At 41.9% G+C, this 12783-nt stretch overlaps 1 protein-coding gene across 27 annotated transcripts in view; it reads left to right on the top strand.

Annotated features, from left to right (window-relative positions):
* Positions 1-12783, top strand: part of RPRD1B (regulation of nuclear pre-mRNA domain containing 1B) — a 76968-nt gene that overhangs the window by 44343 nt on the left and 19842 nt on the right. Inside the window, exons 7-9 of one of the 27 annotated variants that reach the window (XR_007472380.1) lie at positions 6754-6934; positions 7027-7127; positions 8801-8951. The exons of 14 other annotated variants lie outside the window; for them this stretch is intronic. Coding sequence is in view for 4 of the 13 variants with exons in the window: in XM_049699993.1 (XP_049555950.1) it covers positions 8801-8950 (150 nt within the window). In the remaining 9 variants the exon portion in view is untranslated. Of the gene's footprint in view, positions 1-5922; positions 7128-7240; positions 11394-12783 lie in introns of those variants that run through there. 12 more of the 27 variants (XR_007472378.1, XR_007472383.1, XR_007472382.1 and 9 more) reach the window with 12 other exon arrangements.

Raw genomic sequence — 12783 nt, 5'->3', positions numbered from 1 at the left:
CTTAGGAGGATGCTAAGCCCAGCAAGGTAAAGTCACATGTCATACCACAGACAAGAGGTAGAGTAGGATCTGAACCTTGGATTTTCTGACTCTGAGTTTTTTCTGTTCTACCACAGAGACCTACCTCCCTCCAGTGGGAGGGTGATATACCTTCAGTCTTTTGGAGGAGCTAGGAAATGCTTTTTCTTCCTTTTTTCGCTAATGGGAAGGAATTGATGTTTTTTTATTGCTTATAGAGAGAGCTGTATCCAAATACTGTGCAGTAACCTACAGGCTAGCCTGCTTCAGGCAGACCATATAGCACTTAAAATTATAGTAAACATTGCTTAAAATTATTTTTTGTGAAAAATATCCTTTTCCTTTCTACCCTTTGCTTCTTATCTGCCTTCTAGGAATGCTTGACTCCCCCAGTATTAGGCTCAAAAGGAGAAACAGGTGAAAAGTTGGCACCTTCGATGCTTGCACAGCAATAACCTGGGTCTTTATTAAAATAGTCATTAAGGAAGTCAGTTTGTGGGGGCTTTATTTGCATAAAACTTGCATTTTTGAAGGTTAACTTTTTAAAAAAGAATTAATTATAAATAATTCTTCCTGTACATTAGTATTTTGGTTTTATCTGGTTTTGTATGAGGGGTCCATTGTGTAAATGGTGTAAGCATTTTTGAAGGACCCAGGTCATTTTTAAATGTCTCTTTTTAGAGCACTTTTATGGACATCTGTTAAATTGTAAATTTTAGCTTTATGGTTATGTTAAGGTTTGAAAATTTGCCCAGTCCTAAAATTGATTTTATTTTTGTTAGTTTCATTTTTATTAGTTTAGTTATGTGTATACAGTGACTTTTCATTCTTCTTCCCTTGCTTTTGCAATTCCCTATCATAAGGGGGTTTTTCTTGTGATAGTAGAAGCTCCCTTAAACCTTTTGTGTAGAGGGTCCTCTGGGGAGAAGGAAATACCCTGAAAACACTTTGTGGTATTTCAGGTTTAAGAAGGCTGTTCCCATTTGATCCCTCCAGTGGCTGGTTGGATTGCTCTGAGAATACTCCTAATTGTGGTCATTTTGTCATTTTCCCTTCTGGGAAGTACTTTGTGTGTTCTGTTGGAAGCGGGTGGGGGTGAGGGATTTCTTCCTCTGCCCCTCTTGAGCTTTTGTGGCTGGACTAAGAATAAAATTGACAGAAGGCAGATTAAGAGGAGAAAAAGAAACAAATTTTAATCATGTGCATGGAAATCTCATAAAAATGGGACCTAAGAAGTAGCCAGAGAAGGCAGCTTTTATACTTTTTAGACAAACAATAAATTTGTGAGGAATTGACAGCACAAAAAAACTTAGGCTTTGGGTGCTGAATTAGAAAAGACTCTAAACAGAGTTTAAGCTTGGGGTAGTAAATTAAAGAAGTAAAGTAACAAGGTTTGTTTATACAGGCTTCTTGGCTCTGAACTCCTTGTCTCTGACAGTAAGTGTTTCCTTCTACCTCCAGATGCAGAGTGAACCTTTCACATGAGAGATTTATTTCCTGCTTTTCAGGGAGACAGAGGAGGGTCAGTCTTTTTTTTTTCTTCCTTATATAAGCGGCTTCTTAAGCAGCTTCAATTCAAAATAATCAATATGCCACGGTGGCATATTTTGGGGCAGCCCACTCTGAGCCTCAACAATACCTTTATTACTTATTTTAGTAATGGAGCCGCAAGGCCCTGAATACTGGGATCAGAGCCACGACTTCCTCTTTTCCCTGTATCTTGCATCTTACTCAGCAGCTCCAGCCCTGCTGTGACATCCCAGAGTGTGTCATTTTGAGATGTCTCCGCTGCCACTAAGTCATATGGAGCATGGAGCTGGGTGAGAGAGAGGTGCAAGTCAGTGATGGGTTTTCAGCGTTCCCGTGTAGATCCTTGAAGGAAAATTAAAAACAGCATTCTGATTTTCAGTCCAAGGATCTATAGGTTGTATTTTCCCTTAAGAAAAATGAATGAAAGAAAGAGAAATTAATTAACTAATTGGGGTTTAAGTAGAAGCTGTGACTTCTACATGTAGATCCTGTGAGCCTTAGTGGCAAGAGGTGAGCCTCCTGGCAGGACGAGGGGGCTGAGTGGGCACGTTAAGTAATCTTAGGGGAGGATCAGCTTCCCCTTTCTGCCTGGCTCTCTTTACCCTTCATGCAATGAAGCCGTTCTTTGAGTCTGAAGCCGTTCTCTGAACAGGGCCCTTCATAAACTTCTTCATGCGTAATAACCCTTTATGATTCTTAATTGGGAGTAGCCAAGCAGTGGGTGATTTTTATATACCGTATGTCCTATAGCACAACAGGGCAAGATAAAGGAACACATGAGTCTTGTTACTGGAAATCTTATCAAATCAAGCCCCTGCCTGTGGTGTTATTTCTAACATAATATTTCTTACGTAAATACTTCTTAGCAAGAAGAAAGTAGGTTTGACAGTGTTTACATTTTGATCAGTGATTACATTTACATGAGTTGCTAGAGGGTATGCTTCTAATTTTGTTTGTTTTGAAAGTGAAATTCCTGTCTAAAGGTCACTGTGATGTCGGACCCTGTCATTTCTAACCATCTTATGCCCAAGCTCATCTGCAGCGTGTCAGATTTGGCTTACCGCTGTAACCAAGAAAGGCAAAGAATGTGTCAGCCTTGCTTCCTTCAGCCAGTTGTCTTCGTACTCCATGCTGGACTGTGTTCCCACAAAGTCAGCAGGGGGAATTTTCTCCCTCTGGTTTGAAGAGTCTGTGAGGCAAGATTCCAGAGCTTTGTCAGGACCATAAATCCTCGGCATTATCTTAGAACTACGTGTTGGGCCTTTACCTTCTATGTTTTGAACATTTCTTGGCAGTCAGATAAACCCAGGCAATTCCTCACAGGTGCCTGCTTTCCCCTCCACCTCCTCTCCTCAAGGATCCTGAAACAGGGCAGCCGTAGCAGCAAATCTGGTGGAACTCCTGCCTGTTTCATGGCTCCCCATGGCCTCTCTAGGGTGGTGTGGGGTTTGCTGCAGTAGGTGCCTGTAGCAGAATGGAGGATTCAGCTCAACCCATCACCTCTGCCACCACCCCAGTATAAATTATTCATGAGCAGGGAAGGAAAAGCAACAGCTGCCTGGGTTTGCCTTGTCTTTTCCTGCTTAAGGTAGGTAGTGGAGGAAGAGGCAAGTGTCTGAAGACAAGAGTACGAAAAAGAGCCGTGTGAAGTGTGGGTGAGGTGAATTAGCTGGTAGGGAGAGAAGACTGATGAGCAGGAGCGGTGCAGCGGCGTCATCTGCTGGTGTAAATGGTACAGGGCTTGATCTCTCGAATTCCTGTACCAGGCAGGGGAGCATGAGCCTTAGATTAAAGGCTAAGTCCTCTGTTACAAGTGTAAGGTATTTTAAGCAAGGCGCATGTGACCACCTTGCCACATCATTTGTCTGAATGGTACTTGGTGTGCTAAAGAGACTGTGGGATGCAGCACACTTAAATGAGTCAACAGAACTTGAATAGGTCTCATCACTTTGAAGTTGGTTTTCATGGTATCATGAAAGGAAGCCTGGATTTCTGCTGAGCACAGGAGTTGCTGAGGGCATGGTTTGGAACCTTGTAGCAGCAGAGCTTGTGGACCACAGTTGTCAGAAGGCAGGCTAGTAGTTTGAGAAAAAAGCTTCTTGGATTCTCCTGAGGTCTGTTTCCTCTGCCCGTCCAGAACCTAAGAGAATAACTGGAAAGGCAGCTAGCTGTCAAGGGAGTGCCGTGACCTGACTGGCAGATTCTTCACAGGGACCACCGAGGAAGTCCCTGTTTTAACAGGTTTAAAAGCAGTCTTTACCTGTATTTAGATATTTAGAATATATATCTAGTCACTCTTGCTGATACATTTTAACCTCTTGTCGCATTGGTCACTTTTTTCGAAGGCTATTTTTTAGAACAGTTTTAGGTTCACAGCAAAATTAAGACGAAGGTACAAAGATTTCCCACATACTCCCTATCCCCAAATATGTATAGTCTCCCAACTATCAACATTCTCCAGGTGTGGTACATTTGTTACTGTTGATGAACCTACACTGACACACTATAATCACCTAAAGTCAGTAGTTTACATTAGGGTTCACATTGGTGTTGTACATTCTGTGGGTTTGGACAAATGTATAATATATCATTACAGTATTTTCACTACCCTAAAAATCATCTCTGCTCCACCTGTTCATCCCTCCCTACTTCCCTCCAACCTTTGTCTCCATGATTTTGCCTTTTCCAGAATGTCATATAGTTGGATTCTAGTTAGCCTTTTCAGATTGGCTTCTTTCACTAAATGATATGCATTTAAGGTTTCTCCATGTCTTTTCATGGCTTGATAGCTCGTTTCTTTTTAGTGCTGGATAATATGCTGTTGTTTGGATGTACCAAAGTTTATTTATCCATTCACCTACTTAAGGACATCTTGGTTGATTCCAGCTTTTGGAAGTTAGGAATAAGGCTGTTATGAACATTCGCGTGCAGGTATTTGTGTGGGCATAGATATTCATCTCCTTTGGGTAAATACCAACAAGCATGATTGCTGGATCATATGGTAGGAGTATGTTTAGTTTTGTAAGAAGCCACCAAATTGTCTTCCAAAGTGGCTGTACCATTTTGCATTCCCACCAGCAATGTATTTGAGAGTTCCTCTTGCTCCACATCCTAACCAACGTGTGGTGTTGTCAGTGTTCTGTGCTTTGGCTATTCTAATAGGTGTGGGGTGGTATCTCAACAGTGTTTTTTTGTTTTTGTTTTGTTTTTGCGGTACACGGGCCTCTCACTGCTGTGGCCTCTCCCGTTGCGGAGCACAGGCTCCGGATGCTCAGGCTCAGTGGCCGTGGCTCACGGGCCCAGCTGCTCCGCGGCATGTGGGATCCTCCCAGACCGGGGCACAAACCCGTGTCCCCTGCATCGGCAGGTGGTCTCTCAACCACTGCACCACCAGGGAAGCCCCTCAACAGTGTTTTAATTTGCATGTCCCTGATGACGTGTGATGTCTTTCACAAACATTTTCTCCCAGTCTCTGGCTTGTCTTTTCATTCTCTTGACAGTCTATTGCAGGGTTGAAATTTTTCATTTTAATGAAGTCCAGCTTGTCAGTTCTTTCATGGATCATGCCATTGGTGTCGTATGTAAAAAGCCATCACCAAACCAAAGACCATTTAGATTTTCTTCTGTGTTATCTTCTAGGAGTTTTATAGTTTTGTGTTTTACCTTTAGGTCTCTGATTCATTTTGAGTTAATTTTTGTAAAGGATGTAAGATTTGTGTGTAAATCTGGTTTTTTGCATGTGGTTGTCCAGTTGTTGAAAATACTATCTTTTCTCCACTGTATTGCCTTTGCTCCTTTGTCAAAGATCAGTTGATTATATGGGTCTATTTCTGGGCTCTCTATTCTGTTGCATTGATCTGTTTGTTTATTCTTTTGCCAGTATTGGCGTTGTCTGGATTACCACAGCTTAAAGTAAGTCTTAGAGTCAGGTAGTTTCTAACTTTGTTCTTCTTTTTTAACATTGTGTTGGCTCTTCAGAATCTTTTGCCTCGCCATATAAACTTTAGAATTAGTTTGTCTGTATCTACAAAATAACTTGCTGTGGTTTTGTTGGGATTGCCTTGGATCTGTAGATCAAGTTGGGAAGAACAGACATCCTAATAGAATTGAATATTCCTATCCATGAACATGGAATATCCTCCATTTATTTACTTCTGTGTTCAGTCATCAGAATTTTGTAATTTTCCTCCTATAGATCTTATACATATTTTGTTAGATTTATACTTAAGTATTTCATTGTTTTGGGGCTAATATAAAGGTATTGGGTTTTAATTTCAAATTCCACTAGTTCATCGCTGGTATATATAGGAAAGTAATTGACTTTTATATATTAACCTTGTATCTTGCAACTCTGTGTTTTTTAATCCTTTTCAGTGAATCCCACTTTCATCCTTTCTCTCGTGATGCCCTCCTCCTAGGCTCATGCAACTGCTCTTAAAATAGAAATCCCTATGGGAAGAGAATGAGAAGAAATGCCCATGGCACAAGGAGGTATGGGCATGATCCATCCACTTTCAGAGTGGCCTGAAGAGAGGACTTTAATATGGAACATATTTCCTTTTATTAAAATGAAGTTTCTGTGGTGATATCTAGAATATAATAGCAGCCTAAGCATGATGAGATACCTCTCCACTCTCCTAAACAGGAATAAATGGGATTTTTTTTTTTAAGATTGCCTTTGAAGAGAGTTATTTGAACTTAAGGTAGTGTGGGGGTGTTATCAGATCAATCACCTTTCTTTTTTAAAAAAATATTTATTTATTTATTATTTATTTATTTAGGCTGCACCAGGTCTTCGTTGCAGCATGTGGACTTCTTAGTTGCGGCACGCATGCGGGATCTAGTTCCCCAACCAGGGATCAAACCCCGGCCTCCTGCATTGGGAGTGCAAGAGTCTTCCCACTGGACCACCAGGGAAGTCCCAGCCACCTTTCCTTTTGACTTCAGGTGGACTTGCTAAATTAAATTAGTCTAAGGATTACCCAAGAGTGAGGACCCTTGGATTCTGATCTCAGGTCAGCTCACTAGAGACTTGGTGATTTTCAAACTGTTCTTGAGGAATTCCTTCAACTGAAGTGCTCTGTAGCTACCAAGACTGGATGGCTCTGAGTTGAGGTGGCTTTCATTTGTCAGCTTTGGTCAGAGGATTTGGGCAGGGAGCAAGGGGTAACTATTCAGTAACTATTTTACCTTTTTTGTACCTAGAATTCAGGAGAAGTTAAAATAAATGAATCCATGTCCAGTAATAGAGAATTGGTCTTCTCTATTAATTTCCTGTGAAGTCTGTGAAACCAAAGAAGAAAACTGTTTGTGGAGGGAAGGACAGAGAACCTTCACGTTTTAGGTCCTCAGATTTGAAAGTAGTTTTCAGTTTCAAGAATGAAAGGTGATTACTTTATGTGGTGTGCTTGTGCATGATATTATCTTTTATATATTGTTAATTCATTGGGCAGCTGTGTAGACACCTACTGTTTACAGGGCACTGCTGGGCATGGTGGATGCTGGGTGAAGCATATAGGTCTGGTCCTAGCCTCCCGACGCTTACTAGTTTGATGGAGGAGTCACTATCAATAATTAACGTAAGTCATTATTTTAGTTGTATTAAGTCTACGAAGGTAAAACATGGGGTGCCAGGAGAGCTTACTTTCTTAACCTGTCACTTGTCTGTTCGTTTGATGACTTGTGTGAGCAGCTCTCATTTCAGGTGGAAGGCTGACCGCCACCAGTCATGTAGGGGTGGAGCCTCCCTGCCCATTTCCCCATTCCCCTCTTCCACTCCTTGCTTGGAATTTGTCTTTACAACTCAAAGTAAGTGTTCTTCATTTAACCTTTTTCCTGTCTTATCACTCTTCCTAGGAGTGCTTAAGCTTATGCCCTCAAACCCTTTGCCTCTCAGGTGTCTGGCATGAAGGAATGTGGAACTTGAAGAAAAACCTTACGGGTGGTTCAGTTCCTTCAGTTTTCAGATAAAGAAGGATGAAGGAAAGGAGGGAACACATCCACAGTCACACAGAAACTAAAAGAGCCAGAATTAAACCCAGGGCTTTGCATCTTAGCCCAGTGCTTTCTGTTACCTTCCTGCAGGAGACGCTTTAGTCACCAAGGGCCCAGTCTCAGGAACCTCCTTATCTTTGCAGAAACACCAAGGATGGTGACACAGTTAGAGGGAAAAAGTCAAGCCCCAAAGGGGTTGTAAACCACAGATCTCACATGGCCCAGAGTTGTTACTCCATACAGATTTACCAAGAAGACCTTTTAGCTGGGAGCTGAGGAAAGAAAATAGTATATTCAGTTCCTGTCATCAGGGGAGTCATATTTTAGGGGAACATAGAAGTCTTGTATGTATGGAGAGAGTACCTAAGAGCAGTCTGTTAGGGGCGCAGTGCACAGGAAGGCCAGTGGAGATGGGGACCAACGTCTTGGATAAGGAGGAAAGATTTTTCTAGAGGAGTGGGACTCAGCAAGTAGGCGAAGGAGTGGAGTCAGGACTTTGCCAGGACCAGGAGAAGAAAGAGATCCCTTCAGGCTTGAGGGGAATCTGAACAAACGGCCTGTGCAAGCTCTGGCATATGCATGGGGGGTTGGGAAGTTGTAAGAAGACCTTGCTGCTGGGAGCAGTCATGGAGATAGTGCCGTGCCATGCTTCCCTTTCTCAGAGGAGTGACTTGAAAGCTGGGCTTCTGGAAGATAAGTCTGTTCAGGGGAGTCTACTAGAAGGCGTCAGCTGGGCCTTGCTGCACTTCTCAGGTGTGGAACAAGGAAGTCCTGGACACAGGCAGTGGCAGTGGGAATTTTAAGCTTCTGTAGTCCTTGTCTACGAAGATAATAACTCTGGGTTAATCTAAGTTTAACACACAAAATATAGCTTTATAGTGGTTTTTCTAGCCATGTCTAGGTGGAGTTTTCAAAATGATTTTAAAGCTTAGGCTTTATTTTATTTTATAAAGTATTCTGAAATAGATAAGAACCAAAGACACCGCAAATACAGAACATCACTTTTTACTTCCAAATCTCAAGTGCTTAGCTGAATACCATTTCATTCACTGTTGCCAGTATTGAGCTCTTGAGCTTTCCTTTTTTTATTTAAAGTTTTGCCTTTTGAGAGTTTGAATGAATGTTTAGCTGAATGGGGGAGGGGCTCTCTGGTGAGGAGCACACAGAGCAAGAAGGTGAGAGTATCTGTATCTCCTCTTTAAACCTGACCATCAGCACACACAGACTTAACTGCATTGTGTTCTCTTTGTCTCCTTAGGAATATAAACAGAAGCTTGCTCGGGTAACCCAGGTCCGCAAGGAACTCAAGTCCCATATTCAGAGCTTGCCAGACCTCTCGTTGCTGCCCAACGTCACAGGGGGCTTGGCCCCCCTGCCCTCTGCTGGTGACCTGTTTTCAACTGACTAAGGCAGGTGTCATGCCCCAGACTCCCATCTGTACCAGCAGAAAGAAGAGGGCAAGTCATGGTTGGAAATAACCTAGTAGCCCCTGGTTCTATCCCTCTTTCTGCTTAGCCCCCCCAGCCTCAAGAAAGAACCGCAGGGTCTGATTCGCCTCTCCAGCCTCTCCTGTTGAGCACAATTGAGGACAGTGGCGAATGGAATCCAGTTTAGCTTTATATTTGGAAAGCATACAGACTCACTTCATGTTTCCACGCCCCTGTTGGTTTTCCATTCTTAGCTCTCTCTTTACACCCAAGAAGTTATGAAAATCATGTGTAGAAGAATCTTGTCTCTCCCGACAGCATTGTGTCATGAAAGCAGCTTCTCCTTTCTGAGTTGGGCTTGTTCAAGTTCACTTGAACTTCTGCTGAGGGACTCACTTCTGGAGTAGTTGGCTTTCCTGGCCGCCATCCACCCCAGAGGTTGGAGGCACGGCTGTTGAGCAACTTTGCCGTACAGAGTTTGCCAAATCTCGGATCCTCCCTTACTGTGACTTCTAACAATGCGTAGTCAAAGGTTAGGTGTGTGTGTGAGCAGACTAGAGGATCTAGCAATAAAGCTGATCTGGGACATCAAGTCATAGTTCAGAGAACGACTAACAGATCACAAGCATGAATTAAACATAAGTTATTTGCTTTAGGTTCCTATCCAACAACCTTCCCAGGCTGCACTTATCAAGGGTGCCACCCACTGTCAGAGAGCGCGTTCCTCGAAACATGATCTTTGCCCCAGTTGGTTGTGAAGGCTGCTGTTAGAAATGGCACTGTGGGCCTCCAAAGCTAAAGGCATTCTGGGAGTCCGGGCTCTGCGTGGGTGTTGCTTTGACCCTTTCTTTTGGGGAGTCGGGCACACACTAACATTTAATTCACTGCGTGGGCACGTGTCCACAGCATGGTGACTAAACTTGAAAATCTCCCCTGCAAATATGACACTCTGTGCATGCTTGTCTGTCCTTCACTTCACACCACTGCACGTGTCCTTGTGCCCCTAGGAGGAGGAGTACTTTGTGTCAGATGTTACTGAATAGCTCATCTCGGGAAGGGGGAAAGTGAGGGATATTAATTGGGGGTCTTAATTCCATTATCATGCCAGCTGACATTATGACTATATAATGTAGTTAGGGAGGATTATTACCTTGCTTTTAGTAAAGGTTAGGCCTGCTGACTGTAAATCATGCTAATTTGGCAGGCTTATTTTTGACATTGGAAAGGGCAGAAAACAATTTGCCCAAATAGTGTAACAGGAATTATAGCCCAGAGGCTGAAATCCAAAAGCTATATAAAAAGGAATTCAGTGGAGGGGGCTTCAGAATCTCCATTATTTTGAGTTGCTCTTTTCAGGATTACCAAAAAGCCAATTACATGTAATTTTACATGTTCAGCGTGTTAGAACATAACGTCTGTTTTTAAAAGTGTAACAGGCTTCCCTTCAAGAAGCTTTCCTGCCTGCCGTGAGGTGAAAATGATAAAAAGTCATAGCAGGTGTGCAGTTTAACTCTGTGTAGAACCTAGTAGCATTTAAGCTATTTTTCAGATTGAATATGGTCTGTGTGTTGTTTGCATATTGACACTGCCTGTTGTCCTGTCATTATTAAATTAATGAGTCTATATATAAAGCTTTTCTCCCAGAGGCCATAGGGCAGTAAATGACTTTTACTAAAATTGCAGAATAAATTCCAGTCTTTGCTGTTTCTGCATCTAAGCCCCCTCCCCGCGTGGTGTGCTGCTTTAGTCCCGCAGATGAGCTTGCTTCTGAACAGACCCATCTTGCACAAACTCTGTGCTTTCTTTCACCAAGGAAGCAAAGTCTTACCAGCCACAAACCAGCCAAAAAGGTGTAGTAGATATCTGCTGTCATCAGCTAGATGAAAATATTATAACATAATGGATTTTGCCCACTGCTGTGTTTTATCTGATTGAGTCTTTGACTAGAAACTGGTGCATAATTATTACAGCAAGAGCAAGAAATGAAACTTTAGCAGTTATGTAAATGAATGTGTTGGCCTCTTAACACCTGTTACTAGTGGACTTCCTGTAAGGAAGTTAGTTCTGTTTTGTTTTTTAACTCTTAATTCTCTACTTCATTTGTTTAATTTAAATGAACCTTTCTCCTTGTATGTGTGAGGTGATCTGGCAGGGCGGGGTGGGTGGATTTTGTTCTGTGTTCTCCTATACTTAGGGCATCCATTGGCCTCTAGGACCTTTCCTTCAGGTCTTCATTCTCAGAAAGTCTTCAATCTTCCCTTGTTTTTTGTTCTGTTTTTTTTCTTAAAGAGTATTTTTAAAGCTTAAATTTGTATATTAATTTAGGACTTTATTTAGAAGTATAGGCTGCCATTGGCGGTAGCAGTATATTCTGAAATGTCTCATAGATATATATTTTTGAATAAAGATGGTGTTGTTGAATGACATTGTGTAATGTTTCTTTTCCCTCCCCTGTTAGGGAGCACCCAAAGCTTTGTTTGTAATCAGTGGGTAATTAGTAATCATCAATAGAGATTGTGCTGTCTCTGCAGAGTCTTGTCTCTTAGGAGTTTTTGTGACTGTTTAGTAGCCCATAAATACTCAGCACTTAGATAGTATTTTTTGGTTCTTTCCAGGGGGTTAATTAGCTTTAATTAGCCAATTCACACAGTACACAGGAGAGATACCTTCATAGTTTTATCTTCATTGTACAGAAGTGGGATTGATGGAGAGAGGTTAAATGACTCTTTGCCTAGTACCACACGGTCTCCGACAGATTAAAACTTGCAGGTTCTTTGATTTCAGCACTTCTGTTCGTACCACTAGGCCTCGTAAGAGAGATTTGATTTTGGCAGTACAGTGAAAACCACTCTGAACAGTAAAATAAACATGAGATAATTGCAAACCCAAGTGATATGTCTTTTAAAAACATTTTTTGTAGGTTTCTTTTCACTTTTAAATTCGGTGAGAGCATATTGACTATTACTGGTTAAAACTCAAAATAACAAAAAATGGTTTGAAATACTTTCCTTTGAAGCAATTGATATGTTTAGAAGGATGATTTTAACCTTTCTTACTGGGTGAGGGCAGCATTTACCAAAAGAAGTACAGTTACCAGTTTATCCCGTTTATCTCATGACGCAAAAAAACTGCTGTAGCCCTGGTCCTTCAAGGCTAAGTGCAACCCAAGATGAAGATCAGATTTGGAAAGTTGAGGCTATGCATTAACCAAGTTCTGTCTTAAAATATAAAGGTTGAATGTAATATGTGAATCTCGGGAGACAAGATCTCCTTCTGTGTCCCCAGGTTTCATGGCCTAGTTAATGTCTTCACTCCTGCCTATAAATAGTAAGTCCATAATTCCTCTGGTTTAATTAGCACTTCAGGCTACAAAATGTGACTCTGAGGTCCTCAGAGCTGAGGATGGAACTAACTACCCAAGAGTTCATGAATCTGTCAAAATGCTTAACCTCTGTGATTAGAGCCATTAACAGTGTGACCTTCCTAGGCAAGGTGCTTTCCTCTCTGGGCCTCAGTTTTCTTATCTTTGAAGTGTATTGGACTAAATTGTTTCTGGACACCTGCCAGCCCTAAAGCATATGATTGTTGTCTTGCAGGAGAATGCAGGACTGAAGTCTGAGAATGCTGGATGGCATTTTCTGGGTTCTCCATAGTATTTGATAGATAGAGTAATAATATCAACATCGTGCTGTAAACGCTTATTTTTTAAAAAGTTTACATGAAATCTTGGAGGCTGTGAGGATCAAAACACGAGACAGTGCCAAGACTAGGAAGATGAGAGTAAGCACAGTAGCTCACTGTCTGGGGACAAGCA

Source organism: Orcinus orca, chromosome 16 (assembly GCF_937001465.1).
Source record: "Orcinus orca chromosome 16, mOrcOrc1.1, whole genome shotgun sequence".
Taxonomy (NCBI): Eukaryota; Metazoa; Chordata; class Mammalia; order Artiodactyla; family Delphinidae; genus Orcinus; species Orcinus orca.
The sequence above is the reverse complement of the archived record's forward strand: the minus strand, read 5'-3'. Positions and strand labels throughout refer to the sequence as shown.